Source organism: Salmo salar, chromosome ssa24 (genome assembly GCF_905237065.1).
Source record: "Salmo salar chromosome ssa24, Ssal_v3.1, whole genome shotgun sequence".
Lineage (NCBI taxonomy): Eukaryota > Metazoa > Chordata > Actinopteri > Salmoniformes > Salmonidae > Salmo > Salmo salar.
This window is the reverse complement of record NC_059465.1, coordinates 38,010,254-38,038,206: the sequence shown is the minus strand read 5'-3', so window position 1 is coordinate 38,038,206 and position 27,953 is coordinate 38,010,254. Positions and strand designations below refer to the sequence as shown.

Genomic DNA, 27,953 nt, shown 5'->3' with positions numbered 1-27,953 from the left:
GAATTCGCCTTATTCATACACATATGGTTCACCAGGTCTCAGTTCAGGGGTGGAACCTTTATCCTCACTCAGAATTGTACTGGATAATCTTTCAAACTGCATTCCAACTCAGCAGGAGCAATGACAATGCAATCCTACAAGCTCACCTATTTCAACATGCGAGGTAGAGCAGAGCTGCCTCGGTATATCTTTGCCTATGCTGGAATAGCCTTCGAGGATCGGCGGGTAGAGTGGAATGACTGGCCATCGATTAAGAAGAGTGGGTAATGTTTAGTAACCAGACCACTTCAACAACATTGACAGACAATTAGCTACTGAGCAGTTATGCGCTAATAGAGGAGCTATAAGAAAAAAAATCGGTATGCGACTGTATGGACTTGATGAACCCAACCCTATTTACCCTGGTATGGCATCCATTTCCAGTGTTATAGGTACCAACTTGGGGGGAAAGTTTGAATCAAGGGTGGAAAAGTCACCAACGTAAGGGAATTTAGTATTTTCACCCAACTTTTAACTTAAATGCAATAACATGGTGAAATATTTGTTGAACTCACATTAGTTTACAACTCAAGCAAATGTACATCAACACTAAACGTTGAACTGACGTCTGTAACCAGTGAGACTCGGTCTCAATCTCGTTGTCGGATACATTTTTACTCAGTTTTCATGAGAGTGAAGTCATATCGTATATATATATTTAAAAAAAATGAAGACAGCAGTGATGGAAACAGGGAAGTTTCGGTACAATTTTATAATTTTCCTACGGATAATTTGTTCATTAGACATGGTGGGATCTTTTTGTGTTAGTAAAATGAAATATGCGAGAAATAGCGTTGGAAACGCCTTTTTGCGCAAATAATGATATTGTAATGAAACAGCATGAACGACAGAGTCGACTTCCGCGCTTATAAACCCAGGGTCGTTTCAATATAATAACCATTATATCGAAGCAAACCATATGGTGTGTGGTCCTACCACTAGGACTCCGGAAACGATGCAGTTTATTAGGCTACAGATTAAGTACTTTATGAATTTGACAGGGTGTTGAAAGTGCACGCTATGACCTTGATGCTGCTTTCCAATAAATATCGAGGGCCTTAATTCTGGTGACATGATGGTCGATGTTTTCAGTCCTTTGTGAAGCACCTTTGGCAGCAATTACAGCAATTGTCTTCCCTGTGGCTCAGTTGGTAGAGCATGGTGTTTGCAACGCCAGCATGGTGTGTGTGCAACGCCAGGGTTGTGGGTTCGATTGCCACGGGGTGCCAGTACAACAAACAAAAAAAGGCATGAAATGTATGCATTCACTACTGTAAGTCGCTCTGGATAAGAGCGTCTGCTAAATGACTAAAATGTAAATGTTTGACTGCCGTTTGACAAATACTCTCGCTCTTATCCACAATCTCATAATGTAGACTACCATTCCTGCACTGTATCTGCGAGCTGTTGGCTAGAGCGCATCGACCAGAGTCGGCATATTTGGTATTTAACGCAACCTTTTTTGGGGGGGACAGAGTTGAAAATGCGATGGAAACACATTGAACTTTAGATTTGTATTCGGTACAAATCAGTTTGGTGGAAACACACCACTGGAGGGAAAATTGGCATATTTTCTTTATGCAGATTTTAGAATATTCGCATGAAAATCTGTCGTCAATTGGATGGAAACCTAGATACTCCTAATTTCTTCCAGAGACCAGCCCAGTAAAAAAACTAAGAATTATCAGCTCCCATTCAGTTACTTCTTAAAACCGTTAGTCAAAATATCCTCAACCCTTAAATTACGAAAAAAGATTGCAGTCAGAGTGCAGTATAACTGCAGTTTGCGGCACATACCGAGTCCAAAATAATGTATTTTTACTGCAGTAATTTTGCATTGTAACTGCAGTTAGAATGCAGTAAAGCTTCAGTTCAACTGCAGTTATTCTGCAATTACTGCGTCCAAAATACCAGTCAACTGCCGTTACTGCATTTTCAAAACGGCAATCTTTTTTTGTAAGGGTTTTATGACATATCTTTTGGCCTATTGAAATTGGACCTGGACTTACTTTACTCATAGCATTAGGTCGCAGTTGTAAATGAGAACATGTTCTCAACTAGCCTACCTGGTTAAATAAAGGTGAAATAAAAACAATACAAATTACTGCACTTGGGAAATTGTTTGAAAGTTGCATACTCACTATTAGTAAGGGGAGACTGGGGGAAGTTGTAACATGTTTGGTCTTTTTTTATCTATTATAGACCCGTTTGAGTCAGTGATCCTTTGTTAAGTGACTATTTGTCCCCAGCATGCATTTTTTCACCATTCTGAATGTATAAAGAATCCATATGTTCTTTTGAAATATGAACACAGAAATATTAGACATTTTTACCTCTTATGGTGGCGATTTGACAAAATTACAATCATGGTCTTGAATTGGACTCACATTTTTCTGGTCTTGACTCGGACTCGGTCCGTCTTGAATCGGTCTGACTTTAGGTGGTCTCGAACACAACACTGTTATTTTCTATCTTCTGGTTAGAAGTGTTGATGATGAACAACAGCATACTTATTAACACTCTCTCAGCCTTTCCATTAGGAAAGCTCCCAGTGCTAGAGGTGAATGGGGTCCCTCTGACCCAGAGTCTGGCCATTGCACGGTTCCTGGCAAAGGAAGCAGGTAATAATAATAATAATAATAATAATATAAACTAATACATTTAAATTGTAAATTGCTTTTCATTACAGTGTTCTCAAAGCTCTGCATAGGCAAAAATAATTATAAAAAAAACAACAAAAAACATTTTGAATAAAAGGCAGGAAATAGCAATAATAGGTTAGGTGCTAAAAGGATTAGGACTATAAGAAAGAGTCTGTAGAAATGTGTTTTATGGCCTGTTTTTAAAAGTTCAGATTGATGCAGTGACTCTCAGATGGCCAGGGAGAGCATTCCATAGACTAGGGGCAAGGGAGCAGAAGGCTCAGTCCTCCATAGTGACGGAGATGTGTCTTATATTATAATCCTGTATTTCAACGGTAGCCAACTACTGTATGCTAGTAATGACTAGTATTCCCCAACATGCACATCTCAGATCTTAAAGGCCCCTACTGCACATTTTTATCTCAATATCAAATAATTTCTGGTTAACAATCGAGTACCTTAATCCGATTGTTTTCAATCAAAATTGTGAAAAAGAAAGAAAAATAGCTTCTTAGCAAGACCAATTTCTCAAGCAATAATTTAGCTTGGACTAGTCTGAGTGGGGGGAGGGAAAACTAGCTGTTATTGGCAGAGAGGTTTGGAACTTTCTTATTGGTCTATTAAATCATTTACCACCTGGGGATGTCTCCAGGCAGGCCAAAACTCCACCCCACCCCCCCCCCCCAAAACAGGGTGACATGTCAGGCAGTCTTTTCAAACAGCTCTTACACTAAAAGGGCATTATCATGAATTTTCACAGTATTATTGCAGCCTTATTGTGTGGAAATATATATACACACAACACAGGAAACTGCACTGGATCTCTAACAATATATTTAATAAGCTTGTTATGGTGAAACAGGTCAAGTAGCAAGAAGTAGAGGATATTCCAGAGCATTCTGTTCTCCTCTTGCATTTAATGAAATTAAAAGGCAAGAGAGGAACATAAAATGCTTGGGAACTCGGTAGCCACTGTGCTTTAGTAACAACTGTTTTTTTCCCCCAGGGCTTGTGGGTAATAGCAAACTAGCCGAGGCCCAGGCAGACGCTCTGGTTGATACCCTCAACGACTTCACCCTCTTAATCCCATGGAGAGAGGACAACCCACAGATCAAAGTAGGAAAGGCACAGACACCCAATCCCAAATGGACACTTACAGTGAATTCGGAAAGTATTCAGACCCTGTGACCTTTTCCACATTTTGTTACGTTACAGCCTTATTCTAAAATTGATTAAACCGTTTTTTCCCTTACACACAATACCCCATAATGACAAAGAAAAAACTGGTTTCTATACATTTTTTTCTAATTCATAAAACTAGAAATATCACACTTACATAAGTATTCAGACCCTTTACTCAGTACTTTGTTGAAGCACCTTTGGCTGCTATTACAGCCTCGAGTCTTCTTGGGTATGACGCTACAAGCTTGGCACACCTGTATTTGGGGAGTTTCTCCCATTCTTCTCAAGCTCTGTCAGGTTGGATGGGGAGCATCGCTACACAGCTATTTTCAGGTCTCTCCAGAGATGTTAGATTGGGTTCAAGTCCAGGCTCTGACTGGGCCATTCAAGGACATTGAGACTTGTCCCGAAGCCACTCCTGCATTGTCTTGGCTGTGTGCTTAGGGTTGTTGTCCTGTTGGAAGGTGAACCTTTTCATCAAGGATCTCTCTGTACTTTGCTCCGTTCATCTTTCTCTTGATCCTGACTAGTCTCCCAGTCCCTGCCGCTAAAAAACATCCCCACAGCATGATGCTGCCACCACCATGCTTCACCGTAGGGATGGTGCCAGGTTTCCTCCAGATGTGACTCTTGGCATTCAGGCCAAAGAGTTCAATCTTGGTTTCATCAGACCAGAGAATCTTGTTTCTTTTGGCAAACTCAAAGCGGGCTGTCATGTGCCTTTTACTGAGGAGTGGCTTCCATCTGGCGACTACCATAAAGGCCTGATTTGGTGGAGTGCTGCAGAGATGGTTGTCCTTCTGGAAGGTTCTTCCATCTTCACAGAGGAACTCTGGAGCTCTGTTAGAATGACCATGGGGTTCTTGGTCTTCTCCCTGACCGGGCGTCCAGCTCGAGGAAGAGTCTTGGTGGTTCCAAACTCCTTTCATTTAAGAATGATGGAGGCCATTGTGTTCTTTGGGACCTTCAATGCTGCAGAAATGTCTTGGTACCCTTCCCCAGATCTGTGTCTCAATACAATCCTGTCTTGGAGCTCTACAGACAATTCCTTCAACCACATAGTTTGGTTTTTGCTCTGACATGCACCACTGTCAACTGTGGGAGCTTACATGAGTGTGCCTTTCCAAATCATGTCCAATCAATTGAATTTACCACAGGTGGACTCCAATCAAGTTGTATAAACATCAAGGATGGTCAATGTTAACAGGATGCAGCTGAGCTCAATTTACAGTCTCATAGGAAAGGGTCTGAATACTTACGTAAATAATAAGGTATTTCATTTATATATAAATGTGCAAAGATTTCTACAAGTTTTTTGCTTTGTCAATATGGGGTATTGTGTGTAGATTGAGGAAAATGTTCTATTTAATCCATTTCAAAATAAATCGAACTTAACAAAATGTGGAAAAAGTCAAGGGGTTTGAATACCTTCCAAGTGCACTGTATGCCCTATGCAGTTATGAAGATCTGAGAGGATTTGATATGCGAAAACCTCCATCTAGTGCTAGCCTATCAGAGGGCAAGGTAGAGCTACTAGCTAATTCTCCCAGATCTCAACAAGTGCATATGGTCTAGTGGTCCATTTTGGATTGGACCAGAGGTGTGTTCATGAAGTGTTTGACAATGCATTTACATTTAAGTCATTTAGCAGACGCTCTTATCCAGAGCGACTTACAACTTGACAATTATTCATAACAATCTGTGTCTAGGACACTGTACACTTACGACCACTCCTCGAATAAATAGCATTCTCAATGGAGAATCTCCATTTGTTTTTTTCCAGGACAGACGTTTTTTTTGTCAGGGAAACCCATCCCAAGAAATCAAGTCATTAATAGTGACTTTAGTTTAAACCACAGTGGGGCTCAGCCTCTGCATGATTCACAGTGCTCATCTGAGTGAGAACCCCGTTGTGTTCTGCAGACACAGAGTGGGGCTCAGCCTCTGCATGATTCACAGTGCTCATCTGAGTGAGATCCGTTTTGTTCTGCAGACACAGAAGATTGACATGCTTTTCCAAAGCCACGCCCCCAAGTTACTGGACCATCTCCAGTGCCATTTGGGAGACAGGGAGTGGTTAGTGGGTGATTCGGTAAGTTGAAAGGAGGGGGGCTCTCCACTGTCATTCAGTCCCATAATTTTGGCCAATGACATCGGTTTGTTAACATGACTCACGAGACATCTAAATAGTGTGAGGAGCTCTAGGATGACGGGCTCATTGTAACGGCATCAATGGAACAGAGTTATTCCCATGTGTTGGATGTTTGGTACCATTCCATAGATTCCATTCCAGCCATTACAATGAACCCGTCCTCCTAATGTTTGGACACACCAACTCATTCAAGGGTTTTTCTTTATTTTACTATTGTCTACATTGTAGAATAAAAGTGATGACATAACACTTCATGTAGTAACCAAAACAAGCGTTAAATCTAAATATATTTGAGATTCTTCAAAGTTGTCACCCTTTGCCTTGATGACAGCTTTGCACACTCTTGGCAAGAACAGCTAAAATAAGCAGAGAGAAACAACAGACCATCATTACTTCAAGACATGAAGGTCAGTCAATCCGAAATGTAAAAAGAAAATACAAATAACCTGAAATGAGTAAGTGTCCAAACTTTTGACTGGTACTTTTTACTCAACAGTGGATGTTGAGATGTGTCTGTTAAGATATAGATAGATCTATATCTATCGATCGAGAGAGAGCGAGAGAGAGAGTTGAAGTCGGAAGTTTACATACACTTAGGTTGGAGTCATTAAAACATGTTTTTCAACCACTCCACAAATTTCTTGTTAACAAAGTATAGTTCTGGCAAGTCGGTTAGGACATCTACTTTGTGCATGACACAAGTAATTTTACCAACAATTGTTCACAGATTATTTCACTTATAATTCACTGTATCACAATTCCAGTGGGTCAGAAGTTTAATACACTAAGTTGACTGTGCCTTTAAACAGCTTGGAAAATTCCATCATGGCTTTAGAAGCTTCTGATAGGCTAATTGACATAGTTTGAGTCAATTGGAGGTGTACATGTGGATGTATTTCAAGGCCTACCTTCAAACTCAGTGCCTCTTTGCTTGACATCATGGGAAAATCAAAAGAAATCAGCCAAGACCTCAAAAACAATTGTAGATCTCCACAAGTCTGGTTCATCCTTGGGAGCAATTTCCAAACACCTGAAGGTACCACGTTCATCTGTACAAACAGTACGCAAGTATAAACACCATGGGACCACGCAGCCGTCATACCGCTCAGGAAGGAGACGCGTTCTGTCTCCTAGAGATAAACGTACTTTGGTGCGAAAAGTACAAATCAATCCCAGAACAACAGCAAAGGACTTTGTGAAGATGCTGGAGGAAACAGGTACAAAAGTTTCTATATCCACAGTAAAATGAGTCCTATATCGACATAACCTGAAAGGCCACTCAGCAAGGAAGAAGCCACTGCTCCAAAACCGCCATAAAAAAGTCAGACTACGGTTTGCAACTGCACATGGGGACAAAGATCGTACTTTTTGGAGAATGTCCTCTGGTCTGATGAAACAAAAATATGACCTTTTTTAAATTGTCTTTTTACCCCCTTTTTTCTCCCCAACTTAGTGGTATGTAATTGGTAGTAGTTAGTCTTGTCTCATCGCTGCAACTCCCGTACGCACTCGGGAGAGGCGAAGGTCGAGAGCCATGCGTCCTACGAAACACAACCCAACCCAAGTGCACCAGTCTCTTCTGCAGCAAAGTACCCCCACAACATGATGCTGCCACCCCCGTTCTTCACGGTTGGGATGATACAATGCACATCCAACCCGAAAGTCAGCCGCACCAATGTGTCAGAGGAAACACCGTACACCTGGCGACCTGGTCAGCGTGCACTGCACCCGGCCCGCCACAGGAGTTGCTAGTGCGCGATGAGACAAGGATATCCCTGCCGGCCAAAACCTCCCTAACCTGGACGACGCTGGGCCAATTGTGCGCCGCCCCTTGGGCCTCCCCGTCGCGGCCGGCTGCAACAGAGCCTGGGCTCGAACCCAGAATCTCTGGTGGCACAGCCTTCGACCACTGCGCCACCCGGGAGGCGCTAAAAATAGAACTGTTTGGCCATAATGTATGTATGTATGTGTAAACATGTATACGCAGGGACCAGCTGTAAAAGAAACCTTGGTCTCAGTCTGTGTTCCTTGTTGAAATAAAGGTATAATAATAATGACCATTGTTATGTTTGGAGGAAAAAGGGGGAGGCTTGCAAGCCAAAGAACATCATCACGGGGGTGGCAGCATCATGTTGTGGGGGTACTTTCCTGCAGGAGGGACTGGTGCACTTCACAAAATAGATGGCATCATGAGGATGGAAAATTATGTGGATATATTGAAGCAACATCTCAAGACATCAGTCAGGAAGTTAAAGCTTGGTCACAAATGGGTCTTTCAAATGGACAATGACCCCAAGCATACTTCCAAAGTTGTGGAAAATGGCTTAAGGACAACAAAGTCAATGTATTGGAGTGGCCATCACAAAGCCCTGATCTCAGTCCCATAGAAAATGTGTGGGCAGAACTGAAAAAGCGTGTGCGAGCAAGGAGGCCTACAAACCTGACTCAGTTACACCAGCGCTGTCAGGAGGAATGGGCCAAAATTCACCCAACTTATTGTGGGAAGCTTGTGGAAGGCTACCCGAAACGTTTGACCCAAGTTAAATAATTTAAAGGCAATGCTACCAAATACTAATTGTGTGTATGTAAACTTCTGACCCACTGGGAATGTGATGAAAGAAATAAAAGCTGAAATAAATCACTCCTATTATTCTGATATTTCACATTCTTAAAATAAAGTGGTATTCCTAACTGACCTAAGCCAGGGAATTTTTACTACGATTAAATGTCAGGAATTGGAGAAAAACAACGGAGTTTAAATGTATTTGGCTAAGGTGTATGTAAACTTGACTTCAACTGTGTGTGTGTGTGTGTGTGTGTGTGTGTATATACACACACACACACACACACACATATATATACACATATATATATACACACATACACGAGATCTCGTAACAGACACATCAACTGTTCAGAGGATACTGCGTGAATCAGGACTTCATGGTCGAATTTCTGCAAAGAAACCACTACCTTTCTTTGGCCAAGAAACACGAGCAATGGACATTAGACCGGTGTTAATGGGTCCTTTGGACTGATGAGTCCAAATTAGATTTTTGGTTCCAACCGAAAAGAAGAGTATGTGAACAGATGATATCCACATGTGTGGTTCCCACCGTGAAGCATGGAGAAGGTGTGATGGTGTGGGGGTGCTTTGCTGGTGACACTCAGTGATTTATTTAGAATTCAAGGCACACTTAACCAGCATTTCCACCACAGCATTCTGCAGCGATACGCCATCCTATCTGGTTTGCGCTTAGTGGGACTGTCATTTGTTTTTCAACAGGACAATGACCCAACGCACCTCCAGGCTGTGCCAGGGCTATTTGACCAAGAAGGAGAGTGATGGAGTGCTGCATCAAATGACCTGGCCTCAACCCAATTGAGATGGTTTGGGATGAGTTGGAAAGCAAAGTTAAGGAAAAGCAGCCAACAAGTGCTCAGCATTTGTGGGACCTCCTTCAAGGCTGTTGGAAAAGCATTCCAGGTGAAGCTGGTTGAGAATGCCAAGTGTGCAAAGCTGTCAAGGCAAAAGTGTGGCTACTTTGAAGAACCTAAAATATATTTTGATATGTTTAACACTTTTTTTGGAGAACAAGGAGAAACACAGACAGAGTGACAGCAGAGACCGACTGCACAACAGGGAGGTAACAGAGGCTCAGTTAGTGGTGAGTTTTATTTGTCTTAAACATCAGCTGGTTAAAAAGAGAGGACTATGCCTTTACTGGTAAAGTAAAAGTTGAGAAATGCTGTAGTATAGTGTACTGGAAGGTGTGGGGGTGCACGACTTACTGTATAGTAGAGAAATGAACATTCTCTGGCAATAGTTCTGGTGGACATTCCTGCAGTCAGCATGCCAATTGCATGCTCCTGCAAAACTTGATCTGTGGCATTGTGTTGTGACAAAAATGCACATTTGTGGCCTTTTAATGCCCCCAGCACAAGGTGCACCTGTGTATTGATGCTGTTTAATCAGCTTCTTGATATGCCACACCTGTCAGGTGGATGGATTATCTTGGCAAAGGAGATATCCCTGTTAGTATGTCAACAAATGTGCACAAAATCTGAGAATAATAAGCGTTTTGTGCGTATGGAACATTTTTAGGATGTATTTCAGCTCATGAAACATGGGACCAACACTTTACATGTTACATTTATTAGTGTGGAGTTACCTCGCATACCTTCAAAAGTGTACAGCAATAATTTGAAAATCAGTTTCCATAAGATAAAAATGTAGATCTTTAGAAAATGTCTCATCTGCCGTCACAATTGTTTTCTTTGTTGCGACATTGCTTTTGTAGAATAAACCCGGGTCAATGGAAACCTGCCAATTGTACTGTTTGAGTTGACAGGATAGCATACACAGAACTGGGACCAAGCCATGTCAGTTTCCCCAACTGCCCTGCTCAATGTGGCCACCATAGTCTGACATACCTTACCTTACTCTGTTTGGTGCAGGAGACCTGGGCTGATCTGTACTGCCATGTGTGCTTCACTACCTTCAGTGTGCTGAGACCGGGCTTTGCTGATGACCATCCTGCCCTGTGTGGCCTGATTGACCGGGTGGAGGCCATCCCGAACGTCGCTAAGTGGATCCAGAGCAGACCTACAACAGAGTTCTAAAACCTGGGCCCAGTTCAGTAGGGACAAAACAGGATAAATGATCTGAAGCTTAGAATTGGTCCAATAACAATTCTCATTTAAATGTTTGTTTCAAATGCGTTTGCATTTCCGTGCTTACTGAACACAAACCACAACTTACCCCGCAATGAGGAATGTGTATGCAGAAAGTACTGATGTGAGGCACAAGGGGGTTGATTATTCCCTTCTTACTGTAGAAGTATAGCCAGACATGACAAAATGAAGATTGCAAATGTACTTTTAAAATAAACCATTGAAACAAAAAATAAATATTAAAATCTTTATTTAATGTTTCGACAAACCCAGTTGATGTCGCAACAGGGACATACAAAAAAAATTACAAACGGCCAAGTTACAGCTTTGACATGGGTTTTACAGCACAACCATAGCAAAATATTTTGCAGCAGGAAACGATTTGCAAAAAAAACGAGCATTTCTTAAAATGGACAAGTTCAGGTTAGTCCTTCCCCATTTTGGCCCTTTTGCTTTCGTTTGGTTCCTAATGAATACACTCCAGGTTCTGCACAGAGCAGAGTGGCCTATGGCCTCAACGACACTGTCAGCAGAGGCAAACAATCCATTCAAGACATTCATATCATCTCTATTCCAGACTGTTGGAAGTGCACAGCTACGTCTCAGTCATGTCTCATGGGTAGTGTGAGCAGGGAAACCCACAAAGTTCCAGAAGGAGGATTCAAGTATCAGTGGCAAGTTTCAGTCAATCGGTGGTGCCTGGGGTGTGATGCTCCAGACTGGATCCCCCAGATCCTCACAGGCCCAGTGATGCTTTGAGCAGAGAGGCCATGTCCTCGGGTATGGTGCCCTCGTCACCTGGGTACAGACACGAAACAATTAAGTGATGATTCCATTTCTCAACATGTGATACTGATTTATTACATAAAGAAGAGACCATGGACACGGGGTTGAGCATGTGGGAGTGAGAGTCACGCGGGCGTCTGTATGTATGCTAGGTCCTTACCCTCCTCGGCAGCAGTCATGTCCTGCTCCAGTTTGAGTTTCTTCTGACCCAGCTGCAGCATGCAGCCCTCTATGGTGTCCTCCTGGATCAGCTTCATCACCTGGACTGTCCTGTAGGAGGACATGGACAGACACTGACCACCAGTCATTCATCACAAGAGTCCATTCCCTTAGCAGTAGTATTGTCTCATAACTTGCCAGGTTTTTTTGTGTGACCACATGGCAACTCTTATCGTCACTACTTCTAGAGACTTGTCTCTAAGCAAGCCATCTCTCACTACTGACCCAAACCAAATAATGCAGCCCAGCCCTCTCCTTCCTTCCTTCCTTCCTTCCTTCCGTCTGCATTATGTGGTTAGGGTCAGTAGGGGGGGAACTGTCTCACCTGACCCTGGCCCCTGGTTCTCATGTCTCTCACCTGGTCTGCCCTAGTCTGTGGCAACGGTCCTCAGCCTGTTTGTCGTTGTAAGGGTTGTAGTCGATGTCGTGCATGATGACCACGTTGGCCGAGGTCAGGTTGATACCCAGGCCTCCGGCTCGCGTCGACAGCAGGAACACAAAGATTTCCGGGTCCGTGTTGTAGTCGTCAATCAGCACGATCCTGCACCAAACACAGGTGGGCCCGGGGAGAACAATGGCTTTCTGCTTTTCCTGTACCAGCGCTACATACACTACTACAACACTAACATCAGTCTCTGAATATTGGCCACTGCCAGTTAGGAGCTTTATGTGATGAATTACCATGGCTCCAGTTACACACTCTGCCAAAAGACTACATACAATGTTGGACGGAAGCCATGGAGTTGAACCCAACTGAAGCTCACCTGTCTGCTATGGGCGTGGAGCCGTCCAGTCTGATGTAGCGGTGGCCCAGGTGTTTGAGCAGAACCTCTACGATGTCCAGCATCATGGTGAACTGACTGAAGAGCACTACTCGGTCTCCCTGCAGAGACAGCATGTTTAAGTCTTTGAAAAACGCTATAGAAATCTCATGTATTATTGTTATTAGAGCACAGCAAGGCACAGATCAGGACTGTATTCAGTGATGTGAAGAGACCATGACATTTCACCCGGAGCTAAAGCATGGTCCCCCCTCTTCTATCCTCCCTCCCCCTCTTCCTCTCATTACCTTGGTCTTGAGCGTGGCAAGTAGTGTCTGGAGCAGGTGAAACTTCCCAGAGTCCAGTAGAAGGTCTTTGTCCAGCTGGTATTTGTCCAGGGACGAGTACAGCTGGCACAGCCTGTGGAGCTCAAAGTCAGACATCACAGCCATGTCCTCTTGGATCAGCACTGGGTCCGCATCAAAATGGGTCGGCTCCTGGGGGGGTGGGGGCATAAAGAACAGTTATAGAGAGAGGAAACAGGAGACGAATATAAACAGAGAGCAGATTTAACAGGTAAGAGTGGTAACAACAGGGGTACGTAGGAGAGGGACTTTTATCTATTATTTACTGAATAAACCTGAACAGACAAACACAAAATGGCCAATGAAGCAACAACCTTGAGCATGAGGAGACTCATGGCCTCCAGCCTCTCTGTGGTGTAGTACTGTCGGTGGAGCAGAGGGTGGTTGGCCATCTTCCTCAGCTGCATCATCACGTTGCACAGCTCTCTCTCTACACACGTGGAAAGAATGAGAGCGAGTGGGTAGGTGAAAGATGTATTGAACAGAATTAAATGTATAAATTAATGTAACTGATCTATTCAATTGCTTTACTGTACTATAATTGCATTGCTTTGGCAACAACGGTACCCGTGTGTGTGAGTGAGTGAGAGAAACAGTTTAGTTAAACGGAGGACACAGGATGTAAGACACCGACCACACGAAGCGTTGTTATCTCATCCGTTATCTCATCTGCTATCACATTGTGCTAGTTACGAGGCACCAATTTGTCACGGCACTGCTGTAACATGCAGAGTAGGGTGAAGCTGCCACTAGATCCTGACTTTGTGTCAATTTTACATTTTCCCCACTAATGGTTGGAGTTAGGAATAGGGAGGGGAACTGATCCTAGATCTGTACTTAGGAGAAACTTCATCCTAGAGTCCCCTACAGTTCAGTACGTACTCTCTCCGATGGCAGACTTCTTGAACTTGTCCACCATGGTCTGGTAAAGCTGCTTCTGCTTCTCACTCATTGGGCAGAATAACAACTTCTCCTCCTTCGCTGGCAGCAGCTTAAGAACCTGAGACACGCACACTTACATTTAAACTTTATTTAACTAGGCAAGTCAGTTAAGAACAAATTCTTATTTACAATGACGGCCTACCGGTTAAATGCCTTGTTCAGGGGCAGAACAATAGATTTTGACATTGTCAGCTCGGGGATTCGATCCAGCAACCTTTTGGTTACTGGCCCAACGCTCTAACCACTAGGCTACCTGCCGCCCCATACAGATATCTTTAAAATGTAACATTGTGAACCATCCAACATTTCTAAGTTTAACCAGTCACTGAGTCCTTACCTCACTCTTGACTCGTCTGAGGATGAAAGGTTTCATGATGAGTTTAGCCTGGGAGATGCGGTCCCTCTCGAAACTACTCTGCTCCTCATAGGATTTCTACCACAGATCAAAATATAAACACCATCAAAACACATTCTACAGTACGAGTCTGACTAAACATGAAGAGTGGGACCAAGGTCCGTATTCACAAATACCTAATTTAGACAGCATCGTTGGTATGTTACCTGTGAAAGGGGATGATTTCCCCCCCACATTCTAAGCCTTTTATATCTCCCCGCATGCTGAGTGGGAATAGGGGCGTGCATCTATTTGAATAAATCCATTGTATACACATTCTGAATTGGTTTAGGCAGGTCTTCAGAACGATAAGACAAAAGGAACGAGTCATGGACACCCTGGTCTACAGGAAACATGACCACCAAATTAAGTCAATAGTTTGTTCAAACTAAATTTACGACACACTTACGTACTGCTGATCAGTCAACACACATATTTTATAGTAAGAATAATGAAATATAATATTTTTCCCATCAACTTGAGTGTCATGGGAACCTGTCATAAAAAAAAGGTGCCTTTTTAAAAATGTATTTAACTTTTAAGCAGTTAAGAACAAATTCTTATTTACAATAACGGCCTACCGGGGAACAGTGGGTTAATTGCCTTGCTCAGGGTCAGAACGACAGAGTTTTACCTTGTCAGCTCGGGGACTCGATCTAGAAACCTTTCGGTTACTGTCTCAACGCTCTAACCACTAGGCTACCTGCCGCTCCACTTTGAAACAGAGCGCATGCCCTCTTCCTGAGAGTTTGTATGTGCGTTGGAAATAGCAAATTGTAAGGTTTCTAAATCATGTAAAACATGCAAATCTGACCTGGATGACCTCTGTAGGAGCATTTGAAAAAGTCGTTTTTTTTCATCAATGTTTCATCTTTGTTTCCTACCATCACTCTGCTTTGTTAGATACAGTATCATGCACATTGATAGCTGTGATGTTTTTGCAGCAAGCTAACTGTTTTTTTAATAGTAGCAGACAGTTAACTAGGAATAATCGTAGTAAAACATGCTCAACATAAATGTCCAAGATACTGTTACCTATAGCTTCTGGCTCCAGGAGAAGAGGACTAGTGCAGCAGCTTGCATAATCGTGCATTATTCCTTGGATAAATATTAGGTGTAATACTGAAGTAAATGTATCATCACCAGCCAATGTGATCACACCATCGCTCTCTCTTTTCAAAGTCCCCACCAGCTATTTTGGCTGAAGACCGATAAACTACAAATCGCATTCATATTACCCATCATTTTTAAGCTAAATATAAGGGCCTTTAAATATTTACCTGTCAAAGTCGAGAACAAAATATTAAATGGTTAAAAGGCAAAGCATTACTGTGACAAGCATGAACAGCTCAAGGACCAAAATACCTCAATTTATATGGAGAGAGTAAATGCATTAAAATGTATTGTGACTGAGGAGTTTGATGTCAGATAAGAATGTTCATGATTTAATGAGGGCCAAAGCCAGTAAGATGAATGGAGACATTTTATACTGAGGCGTTGGTGGGACTTTTAAACATAATACCGCAATCATGATTACCTCAGTTGGCGGAAATAAAAAGTACCTTTCAGATAAAGATAAGGTGGTAAAAAGCTGAAGTTGGCAGGTTTTTGTCCTGGCATGATAATGTCTCCGAGTAGGAGCACTGATCAAGGGTTAGTTGTTACGATTTAAAAGGCAAAACTGATCTTAGATCAGCACTCCTACTCAGACGCTTTGCGAAGACAGGCCCTGGTCTGAGTGTGGTACAAGCTTGGTTTGAAACCCAGTTTTGATCCCCATCCGCTCTATCCAAGCTTCTGCCAGCCTGACTAGTGTTGCAAAATTCCGGTAACTCCCAGTTTGTCTATAAATCGTGGTTGGAGGATATTAGATTTCCTGCTTATTTCCTCCAGATTACGAGAATGTTCAGACTGTCTTCAAATCTTCCAACCCTGGGAATTTGGGGAAAGCGAAATATTTCAACCCTAAACCTGACCTTACCATGGAGAACATCTTGGCTATCTGCGTGGTGCTGCTGGAGAACATGGAGGGCATGATGAAGTTGAGCAGCGACATCAGCTCCAGCAGGTTGTTCTGCAGAGGGGTGCCAGTCAGGAGCAACCGGTGCTCAGCCTGGGGACACACAGAGACAGGTAGTCAGGGAGATGTAAACACAGGGAGTTAGGAGCCACCGGTGCTCAGCCTGGGGACACACAGAGACAGGTAGTCAGGGAGATGTAAACACAGGGAGTTAGGAGCCACCGGTGCTCAGCCTGGGGACACACAGAGACAGGTAGTCAGGGAGATGTAAACACAGGGAGTTAGGAGCCACCGGTGCTCAGCCTGGGGACACACAGAGACAGGTAGTCAGGGAGATGTAAACACAGGGAGTTAGGAGCCACCGGTGCTCAGCCTGGGGACACACAGAGACAGGTAGTCAGGGAGATGTAAACACAGGGAGTTAGGAGCCACCGGTGCTCAGCCTGGGGACACACAGAGACAGGTAGTCAGGGAGATGTAAACACAGGGAGTTAGGAGCCACCGGTGCTCAGCCTGGGGACACACAGAGACAGGTAGTCAGGGAGATGTAAACACAGGGAGTTAGGAGCCACCGGTGCTCAGCCTGGGGACACACAGAGACAGGTAGTCAGGGAGATGTAAACACAGGGAGTTAGGAGCCACCGGTGCTCAGCCTGGGGACACACAGAGACAGGTAGTCAGGGAGATGTAAACACAGGGAGTTAGGAGCCACCGGTGCTCAGCCTGGGGACACAGATCCAGACAGGAAGTGAGAGCGTCAGACAGAGACAGGAAGTGTTAGGTAAACTAACGTTGATGGCCATGAGGTGACGGTAACGGAGGGACTTCATGTTCTTCAGCATGTGGCCCTCGTCAAACACGGCGTACTTCAGTCTGAGCTTGCGGAAGAGACTGCGGTCGTTGTCGTTGCCGATGGCCAGGTTGTACCTGCAGAGAGGAATGACAGACATCAGCATCTATAGTTGAACGTTCATTCCCTATGTAGGGCCTACATCAAAGTGGAAGGGCTACAGGCATGCAAGCGCACACTGTATGACCACTGGGGGGGGACAATGAAGTTCTATTTACCGTCAGATACGGTCAGCTTTCGTGTGAAGCTGTCTCCTAATGTCTGTTGGGGGCCTGCGCTGCTGCCAGCAACGGTCTGGGTGTCACGGTGCGTTGCTTTCAGATGGCTAGGAACCTGCACTACCATTACTGTACCTCAACTCCACCTCACAAAGTTAGCATTTCACCACCATCTCATTTAACATCTCAAAGTATTGCCATATTGAACTTCACAGCTGTTGCTTGCCATTCTCTGCCATTTTCCCAACTGTTAACAACGATAGCATGCTGAGCACTTTATATCTGCGGCAAATCATTTGGATGATGGATATCTCCTACTAACAGTACAGCATTGTTGCGTTAGGCATTTCACTTTTGCTCTTGATGATCGGGAGCAGTTATTTTATCATTTACATTTTGTGAAGAAAAAAACCCTAAACTTTCAGTTAGCGATTTTCTCAAAACATGAACGTTTAATCATTCACACCCCTAGCACGCACACTAAGCAAAGTCAAGATGCCAGGGCCTTTAAGTTCCAGTCAATTCCTGGTACCTATCGAATTGACTCATGTGTGCCGGCTTAATGTCAGCTAACAAGATTGGAGAAGACGTACCAAGGGTGGACTCGGTGCCTTCATTTTCCATATGGCCACCTCATACACTGGAACCATCCCAAATAGCACCCTCTTCCCTTTATAGTGCACTACTTTTCACCACAGCTCATAGGGCTCTAGTCAAAATATGTGCACTATAAAAGGGAAGAGGGTGCCACTTGGGACAGCCACAGGACGTAAAGCTCTAATATCATTCATTAATGCATAACAAAGTGCTTTTCTGGTTCACACAGACACCTAGGCCATTAAAACACCCCTTCACAGCTTTAAGGGTGTAGGGCGACGTTGGCCTTAGACCGGGGGAAGAGAGAGCAAAGTACGGCCCGCCGGACACTTCAATCCGTCCCGTGAGACATTTAAATAGAAATTATATTTAAATTACGATTTTTGCCCTAAAATAACTCATTCCATGATATACAAACCACCAATAGATGGCGCTGTAGCCTGGCAGCGCTCTGTATTTGGGCCTACAGTCAGATTCAGAATGCGCTCAGTCATCATAGCTACTTCATTGCTTGGCGACTTTTGACGTGAAAAATTAGTTCTGCGAAAATGAGAAAAGTGGACTCTGAATGTCGTGTGTTTAAAGAAGAATGGACAGCAAAATACTTTACTAATATTGGACATAAGGCGGTATGTCTGATATGCCAAGAAAGTGTTGCCGTTTTTAAGGAACATAATCTCAATCGTAACTTTTCAAGCAAGCATGCTAACAGGGTGTCTGCCTGCTTAAAAAAAAATGAATCAACCATGGAGCAAACGTCACAACAGACGGATCACCAAATCTAACTGGTAAAAAGATTACAAGACAAAGTAAGAGAAGAAAGCACCAACTCAGAGGAATTTATATTTCTTCACTGTATTATTCATCAGGAAGCCCTGTGTAAAATAGTGTGTTAAAGCTGGAAAGTGGTTGTGAAACTTGTCAACTTTTTACGGGCAAGGGGGCTTACCCATCGTCAGAGCAGCAGGACCTGGCTAAGCATGGGGAAAGTATTATTTCGCCATGTGTGGGAACTGAGAGGGGAGATCGGTATGTTCCTTGATACGGTTGGTAAAGCTGACGACTTCTACGAGTTGAAAGACAGATTGGCTGGGCGACTTTGCTTTCGGTCTGGCCATATTGGGGCATCTGAACCATCTGAATGGTGTTTTTGTGCATGGACTGTATTCTAACGTGAACGCATTCAAGACCAAACTTATGTTGTTCTCCAGACAAATGAGCAGCCGGTCGCTCGACGATTTTCCGACGCCAGCCGCACTGAATGTGCCCACATCGCAGTGCTGCACAGACATAGTCGTGGCCAAAAGTTTTGAGAAAGACAAATATTAATTTCCACAAGGTTTGCTGCTTCAGTGTCTTTAGATATTTTTGTCAGATGTTACTATGGAATACTGACGTATAATTACGAGCATTTCATAAGTGTCAAATGCTTTTATTGACAATTACATGAAGTTGATGCAAAGAGTCAATATTTGCAGTGTTGACCCTTCTTTTTCAAGACCTCTGCAATCCGCCCTGGCATGCTGTCAATTAACTTCTGGGCCACATCCTGACTGATGACAGCCCATTCTTGCATAATCAATGCTTGGAGTTTGTCAGAATTTGTGGGTTTTTGTTTGTCCACCTGCCTCTTGAGGATTGACAAGTTCTCAATGGGATTAAGGTCTGGGGAGTTTCCTGGTCATGGACCCAAAATATCGATGTTTTGTTCCGAGCAACTTAGTTATCACTTTTGCCTTATGGCAAGGTGCTCCATCATGCTGGAAAAGCATTGTTCGTCACCAAACTGTTCCTGGATGGTTGGGAGAAGTTACTCTCGGAGGATGTGTTGTACCATTCTTTATTCATGGCTGTGTTCTTAGGCAAAATTGTGAGTGAGCCCACTCCCTTGGCTGAGAAGCAACCCCACACATGAATGGTCTCAGGATGCTTTACTGTTGGCATGACACAGGACTGATGGTAGCGCTCACCTTGTCTTTTCTGGACAAGCTTTTTTCCCGGATGCCCCAAACAATCGGAAAGGGGATTCAGAGAAATTGACTTTACCCCAGTCCTCGGCAGTCCAATCCCTGATGTTTTTCCTGGAGAGAAGTGGCTTATTTGCTGCCCTTCTTGACACCAGGACATCCTCAAATTCTTCACCTCACTGTGCGTGCAGATGCACTCACACCTGCCTGCTGTCATTCCTGAGCAAGCGCTGTACTGGTGGTGCCCTGATCCCGCAGCTGAATCAACTTTAGGAGACGGTCCTGGCGCTTGCTGGACTTTCTTGGGCGCCCTGAAGCCTTCTTCACAACAATTGAACCGCTCTCCTTGAAGTTCTTCATGATCCGATAAATGGTTGATTTAGGTGCAATCTTACTCGCAGCAATATCCTAGCCTGTGAAGCCCTTTTTGTGCAAAGCAATGACGGCACGTGTTTCCTTGCAGGTAACCATGGTTGACAGAGGAAGAACAATGATTCCAAGCACCACCCTCCTTTTGAAGCTTCCAGTCTGTTATTCGAACTCAATCAGCATGACAGAGTGATCTCCAGCCTTGTCCTCGTCAACACTCACACCTGTGTTAACGAGAGAATCACTGACATGTCAGCTGGTCCTTTTGTGGCAGGGCTGAAATGCAGTTGAAATGTTTTTTTTGGGGGATTCAGATAATTTGCATGGAAAAGAGGGACTTTGCAATTAATTGCAATTCATCTGATCACTCTTCATAACATTCTGGAGTATATGCAAATTGCCATCATACAAACGGAGGCAGCAGACTTTGTGAAAATTAATGTGTGTCATTCAAAACGTTTGGCCACGACTGTACAGTAGACATTTGGCAAGATTGAGACTAAGCTGGAGGTTGTCTCATGAGAAAGCACTACCAGACACCCAACTGGAGCTCATTGACATCCAGTGTGACAGTGCTTTGAAGCAGAAGTACAACACAACCACAAAATACCAGTTTTATGGCTCACTGAATGAAACCGTTTCCAAACATGAAAAAGCATGCGCAGAGGATGCTGCTTTTATTCAGGTCGTGTGTGTGAACAAACTCTCAGTAATTTAAAGCATGAGCAGGGCCACTACAACAAATCCCATCACAGGTCAAATTTAACAAACCACTTGTCAGCTGTTCTGAGGATCTACTTTAGAGATGACACCAGACTTCAACACCCTTTCCAAGAGAGCTGACCAGGCCCATTGTTCACATTAAGACTGAAATCACCAAGAGTGGGATAGGCCAGGGTTCTCTTTCCCCGTTTTCAACACAGTCTTTTTAAAATGATTATGGTGATGGTTATTGCAGTGAGAATTATCCAGAAATGCACTTGGATACTGGCCTTGTCCCCATTCATTTGACATTACTACAATAGCTCAGATTGTACTTTATTTGGGCTGAGATGATTTGACAACTGTTCAGTAATCTGCTTTAATATAAAGAGTTATAGACCAACTGCATATCAACATGAAGCCAAATGTTGTTTTGTGTATGCGATTTTACAATGTTCTTTTTTAGGGTGGAAGGGAAATGAGAAGTGTTCTATAATATGCTGTCATAAACAGGCCATTCAATATGAACTCAAATTCTTTACCTTTTTGCTCTTATTTGCGTCACTCAGATTGTACATCAGGAACAGAGATGATCTTTATCAGATGTCTGCTGTTTCCAGTGATACAAACATGTTTTTTTCATATTTCAAAAGTTTGCACTTTTTGTGTCTGAGTCTGATTGTGGTTAGAGATAGTACAGTGACATCGTTGTTCTGCAATCTGCAGCATATGAACACCTACAGTACACTACTACATTTACATTTACGTCATTTAGCACTACTACTTGTGTGTCAACGTGAACAATAGGCTTCATATGTTTTGTCACACATATAGTATGTGTCCCTTCACTTGGTTTCAAAAGCTGAATGTGGCCCTTGAGCCAAAGTTTGCCCACCCTTGCCCTAGACGTTGATCTTGGGTCAGTACACCCCTGCACAGCTGTAAGGGTGTAGAGTAAAGTTGGCCTTGGTGCTGATCTTGGGTCAGTTTGAAAATAAATAATAAAACACATTAAAAATGTTATGCTCAGAAAACTTGGAAGGCCAAATAAAACCACCCGCAGGCAAAATTCTGCCCGCAGTCCGTCAGTTGGGGAACCCTGCACTAAGGGTTATTGTGGTTCCACTGACAGACTGAAACCTCTCTGACAACATGGCATGCATGTGTCTGTTAGACAACTCTAGTTCCCAAAAGCCATTTAAAGAAAGCATGGGCAGCGCCATTAAGTACTTTGACCATTTTGAAGTAATCAACTGGGTGGGACTTCATATGGGTTAAGGAAGGATCACATAATTCCATCCAGGTCCTAAGCCAATGATTTATACTTGTTCACAAACATTCCATAACGGCAGGTGGCAGTAAATAGCCAACCTTGGCTTTATACCTGTTCAAACAACATACTCCAGGTGGCAGTGTGCACCCTTTCAGTTTGTTTACCAGCTCATAAAAAGTTGTAGAAGAAAATGGACTACTTCAAAATGGAGATGGCCTCATTGGCATTATCCGTACATTCACAGACGCCATAATCTCACAGACGCCATAATCGGACAGACACAAAGATGAGTCATCTAAGTCTATGGTGTGTACAGTTGAAGTCAGAAGTTTACATACACTTAGGTTGGAGTCAAGTTTTAATGTTTTTCAACCACTCCACAAATTTCTTGTTAACAAACTATAGTTTTGGCAAGTCAGTTGTGTCATGCACAAAGTAGATGTCCTAAGTCATTTTTCCAACATTTGTTTACAGACAGATTAATTCACTATCACAATTCCAGTGGGTCAGAAGTTTACATACACTAAGTTGAATGTGCCTTGATGTCATGGCTTTAGAAGCTTCTGATAGGCTAATTGACATCATTTGAGTCAATTGGAGGTGTACCTATTAGAGGTTGACCGATTAATCGGAATGGCCGATTAATTAGGGCCGATTTCAAGTTTTCATAACAATCGGTATTTTTGGCCACCGATTGGCCGGTTTTAATGTAAAAATTTTTTTTTTTTTTTTAAAAACCTTTATTTAACTAGATAAGTCAGTTAAAGAACACATTCTTATTTTCAATGACGGCCTAGGAACGGTGGGTTAACTGCCTTGTTCAGGGGCAGAACGACAGATTTTTACCTTGTCAGCTTGGGGATGCAACCTTAAGTTAACTAGCCCAACGCTCTAACCACCTGCTTTAAGTTGCCAAGGTAAGTTGCTAGCTAGCATTAAACTTATCTTATAAAAAAACAATCAATCATAATCACTAGTTACACATGGTTGATGATATTACTAGTTTATCTAGCCTGTCCTGCTTTGCATATAATAGATGTGGTGCGCATTCGCGAAAAAGGACTGTCTTTGCTCCGACGTGTACCTAACCATAAACATCAATGTCTTAAAATCAATACACAAGTATATATTTTTAAACCTGCATATTTAGTTAATATTGCCTGCTAACATGAATTTCTTTTAACTAGGGAAAATGTGTCACTTCTCTTGCAAACAGAGTCAGGATATATGCAGCAGTTTGGGCCGCCTGGCTCGTTGCGAACTGTGAAGACTATTTCTTCCTAACAAAGACAGCCGACTTCGTCAAACGGGGGATGATTTAACAAAAGCGCAATTGTGAAAAAAAGCACAATCGTTGCACGACTGTACCTAACCATAAACATCAATGCCTTTCTTAAAATCAATACACAGAAGTATATATTTTTAAACCTGCATATTTAGCTAAAGGAAATCCAGGTTAGCAGACAATATTAACCAGGTAAAATTGTGTCAGTTCTCTTGCGTTCGTTGCACGCAGAATCAGGGTATACAGAATCTGGCTCGTTGCGAACTAATTTGCCAGAATTTTACGGAACTATGAAATAACATTGTAGGTTGTGCGATGTAACAGGAATATTTAGACTTATGGATGCCACCCGTTAGATAAAATACGTAACGGTTCCGTATGTCACTGAAAGAGTAATGTTTTCGAGATGATAGTTTCCGGATTTGACCATATTAATGACCTAAGGTTTATTATATTATAGTTAAGTCTATGATTTGATATTTGATAGAGCAGTCTGACTGAGCGGTGGTAGGCAGCAGCAGGCTCGTAATAGTCAAAGGTATATGGTTTAGAGAGAAATAGTCGACGCGTCATAATTCCTGTAATAACTTGCGGCTGAACTTGAAAGGGGTTCCTTCATTATTTTACCGTTCATGTCTTCCATAGAGAATGTCTTGATCTACTTCAAATAAGGTCTGTGTTTTGTGCTTAAACCGCCTCGGCGTTTTGATACCCGTGTAAATCTCACTAGGTAACGTTTGTCAACATATCTTCATAAATCCACTCTACAAAAAAAATGATCTTCGCTTATATTGATCAGAGTTATATCCTATGGATATCTACAGTTATAAAATTGGCAAGGTGGTGTAAGCCTAAACCAAACACAGACCTTAAGTTAATCTAAAAATATCCTATGGAATAAATGAAGGAACCGCTTTTCAGATTTTGCTAGAAGGTGTCATGGGAATTATGACTCACACTTTGGTAGTCAATTCTTACCATGCCCATTATTAAAATAGGATTTCCTGCATATAGAAATTAGTTTTTGTTTTCAGCATTCATCACAGGTAACTTAAACTCTATTTTTATTATTCAAACAGTTGAGTATTTGTCTCCTAAGCAGACTCTTCAGTATCGTTGTCACTTCAGAGTGTGTGTGTGTGTGTGTGTACGTGCACACACACACACACACACACACACACACACACACACACACACACATATATACATACACACACAAAAACCATAACAATAATTGGCATCGGATTTTTTGGCCCTCCAATAATTGGTATCGGCATTGAAAAATCATAATCGGTCGACCTCTAGTACCTATGGATGTATTTCAAGGCCTACCTTTAAACTCAGTGCCTCTTTGCTTGACATCATGGGAAAAATGTAAAGAAATCAGCCAAGACATCAGAATTTTTTTTTTTTGTAGACCTCAACAAGTCTGGTTCATCCTTGGGAGCAATTTCCAAACGCCTGAAATTACCACGTTCATTTGTACAAACAATAATACGCAAGTATAAACACCATGGGACCACGCAGCCATCATACCGCTCAGGAAGGAGAAGGGTTCTGTCTCCTAGAGATGAACGTACTTTGGTGCGAAAAGTGCAAATCAATCCCAGAACAACAGCAAAGGACCTAGAGAAGATGCTGGAGGAAACAGGTACAAAAGTATCTATATCCACAGTAAAACGAGTCCTATATCGACATAACCTGAAAGGCCGCTCAGCAAGGAAGAAGCCACTGCTCCAAAACCGCCATAAAAAAGCCAGACTACAGTTTGCAACTGCACATGGGGACAAAGATCTTACTTTTTGGAGAAATGTTCTCTGGTCTGATGAAACAAAAATAAAACTGTTGGGTCATAATGACCATCGTTATGTTTGGAGGAAAAAGGGGGATGCTTGCAAGCCGAAGAACACCATCCCAACCGTGAAGCACGGGGGTGGCAGCATCATGTTGTGGGGGTGCTTTGCTGCAGGAGGAACTGGTGCACTTCACAAAATTGATGGCATCATGAGGCAGGAAATTATGTGGATATATTGAAGCAACATCTCAAATCATCAGTCAGGAAGTTAAGCTTGGTCGCAAATGGGTCTTCCAAATGGACAATGACCCCAAGCATACTTCCAAAGTTGTGGCAAAATGGCTTAAGGACAACAAAGTCAATGTATTGGAGTGGCCATCACAAAGCCCTGACCTCAGTCCCATAGAAAATTTGTGGGCAGAACTGAAAAAGGGTGTGCGAGCAAGGAGGCCTACAAACCAGACTCAGTTACACCAGCGCTGTCAGGAGGAATGGGACAAAATTCACCCCACTTATTGTGGGAAGCTTGTGGAAGGCTACCCGAAACGTTTGACCCAAGTTAAATAATTTAAAGGCAATGCTACCAAATACTAATTGTGTGTATGTAAACTTCTGACCCACTGGGAATGTGATAAAAGAAATAAAAGCTGAAATAAAACATTCTGACATATCACATTTTTAAAATAAAGTGGTGATCCTAACTGACCTAAGACCGGGAATTTTTACTAGGATTAAATGACAGGAACTGTGAAAAACTGAGTTTAAATGCATTTGGCTAAGGTGTATGGAAACTTCCGACTTCAACTGTATGTACGCATGTGTCAAATCAAATTTTATTGGTCACATACATGTGTTTAGCAGATGTTATTTCGGGTGTAGCGAAATGCTTGTGTTTCTAGCTCCAACAGTGCAGTAATATCTAACAAGCATGTGTTGAACAACTCACGTGGACACGATGACGTTGAAGTCCACCTGATTATTAAGGATGTCACGTCGCAGGTACTGCCGGTCCTCCACAGAGCCTGAAAACATATCAGGGTTTACGCCATAGAAATATAATTACCATCCAATATGGCCTCATTGATTACAATGGGGACACCCTTTCTAGTAATAATATTTCAACGGTTTACACATCAGCTTAGACTCAAAGCAAACAACCAATCGCTTTATCCTGGACCTGAACAGATAAAAAAGGAAGAGATGGGACAGCAACCAAAATAAGTCAGATGTTATTGCGCCAGTCATGTAAAAAAAAAAAAAACATTTGACAAATAAAGTCACCCAATCAAAACGCCTCACCGTAATAGACTAGCACCTTGAGTCTGGGGCACCACAGCTTTAGCTCCCGAACCCAGTTATCTGGAGCAAAGGGAACACATTTCAGACCACTTTAATACAATTAACTCAGACAAAACCTGACATTATGCCACACAGATATTATTAAAAGGCCAGTCATTTTTAAGTGAAATGATCAAACAATACTCCTTTGTTCGTGTCATGTTATAAACACACTTAATTGGTAATAAAGTGAGTGGATTGACAAGAGCAGAGCCCTTACCCAGGGTGGAGGCGGGCACAGTGATGAGGTGGGGGCCTTTGATGCCATCCTGGTACAGTCTGGCCAGGAAGGCTATGGCCTGGATGGTCTTTCCCAAACCCTGTCGAGTAGACGACCAAGAGAGTAAAAAGAGAGATGAGAGAAAGAAAGAAAGAGTGAGAGAAAGGGGGTGAGAAAGAGAGCAAGCAAGAGAGAAAATAGAGATCAATATCTGCTCTTCAAAACAAGTATGAGTTAAAAACAGCATCACGGAGCCCCAGGTCTCGTCAGGACTTGAAGCACCTCCTGGCAACCTAACAGTATTTCAACCAAACAAGACACCACTGGCAACCTAACAGTATTTCAACCAAACAAGACACCACTGGCAACCTAACAGTATTTCAACCAAACAAGACACCACTGGCAACCTAACAGTATTTCAACCAAACAAGACACAGCCTTTCCTTTAGAATGTTAAAATAACAGATCTCTCCCACCCATTCCTTTAGTTCTCTCTGTATTCACCTGCCGTTGCTCCACCCACACTCACTTATCTAGAGCCTTTGTAAAAACTGTTGGTCACTAAATCCGTCTAGAAGGACCACGTAAAAACGATTGGCTGGTATGCCCTCATCCGTCTGAGCGGTCAGCTGTGAATGCCCTCACCCGCTGTATACTTATAACTGATTGGTTTGGTTCTGCCCACTATAGTGCTGTCCAGTGACAACATCACTGTACTCTTGACAGTCACCATTACACACACACACATTTCCATTTGAGGATGTTTATATGATTCTGGTAATCCAAATGACTTGGAATCTTATTGTGGTTGTAGAAGACAAAGATAAACACATGTAAACAGTATTAGTTAAGTGTTATAACTATGCAATATGTACATTAAGGGGCAAATGTCATTACAAGTATAACCTGTCTATAATGGGTTATAAACACAGCATCAATATAGACATATACATTCACCTCTTGGAGAGAGAGAGAAACTAATTACTTGGATTGAAAAAGGGTCAAGATTTATGGCACCATCTCGCTCCAGCCTTGTGAGACTTTTTCCAGGTTGAGAACTTTGAGATCAGCTGTGCCCTGGTGCCACAGAGTCGGAAATGACTCTGGGCATGAGCAATCTCCAAGAACTGTCTGGGATGACGCTAGAAGCTCGCTCATGGCAG

General features: G+C 42.8%; 2 protein-coding genes across 12 annotated transcripts in view; one reads left to right on the top strand and one right to left on the bottom strand.

Moving 5' to 3' along the window:
* Positions 1–6: 6 nt before the first annotated feature.
* On the top strand, positions 7–10,926 carry hpgds (hematopoietic prostaglandin D synthase). 8 transcript variants are annotated; one of them, XM_045706572.1, is made up of 6 exons: positions 7–259; positions 2,568–2,660; positions 3,688–3,797; positions 5,857–5,955; positions 9,609–9,683; positions 10,474–10,926. In XM_045706572.1, exons 1-6 carry the CDS (start codon positions 121–123, stop codon positions 10,636–10,638), a joined length of 681 nt encoding a protein of 226 aa, XP_045562528.1. In that variant the 5' UTR covers positions 7–120; the 3' UTR covers positions 10,639–10,926.
* The window catches only part of LOC106585835 (SWI/SNF-related matrix-associated actin-dependent regulator of chromatin subfamily A containing DEAD/H box 1A), a 28,315-nt gene continuing 11,284 nt past the window's right edge, over positions 10,923–27,953 (bottom strand). For all 4 annotated transcript variants that reach the window (XM_014172506.2, XM_014172507.2, XM_045706663.1 and 1 more), the window contains 13 exons: positions 26,791–26,890; positions 26,532–26,591; positions 26,179–26,254; positions 16,968–17,103; positions 16,138–16,269; positions 14,100–14,195; positions 13,703–13,820; positions 13,135–13,250; positions 12,764–12,952; positions 12,459–12,577; positions 12,053–12,235; positions 11,636–11,745; positions 10,923–11,487 (listed from right to left, as the gene is read on the bottom strand). In XM_014172506.2, coding sequence (XP_014027981.2) covers positions 11,426–11,487; positions 11,636–11,745; positions 12,053–12,235; positions 12,459–12,577; positions 12,764–12,952; positions 13,135–13,250; positions 13,703–13,820; positions 14,100–14,195; positions 16,138–16,269; positions 16,968–17,103; positions 26,179–26,254; positions 26,532–26,591; positions 26,791–26,890 — 1,497 coding nt within the window. In that variant the 3' untranslated portion in view covers positions 10,923–11,425. The remainder of the gene's footprint in view (positions 11,488–11,635; positions 11,746–12,052; positions 12,236–12,458; positions 12,578–12,763; positions 12,953–13,134; positions 13,251–13,702; positions 13,821–14,099; positions 14,196–16,137; positions 16,270–16,967; positions 17,104–26,178; positions 26,255–26,531; positions 26,592–26,790; positions 26,891–27,953) is intronic.

Excerpts from the sequence above, each read along its gene's own strand:
- hpgds (XM_045706572.1), top strand. The coding sequence starts at position 121 with ATGACAATGCAATCCTACAAGCTCACCTATTTCAACATGCGAGGTAGA. Across the intron at positions 260-2,567 it reads CTGGCCATCGATTAAGAAGA|CCTTTCCATTAGGAAAGCTC; the intron begins GTGGGTAATGTT and ends ACACTCTCTCAG. Across the intron at positions 9,684-10,473 it reads TAACAGAGGCTCAGTTAGTG|GAGACCTGGGCTGATCTGTA; the intron begins GTGAGTTTTATT and ends TGTTTGGTGCAG.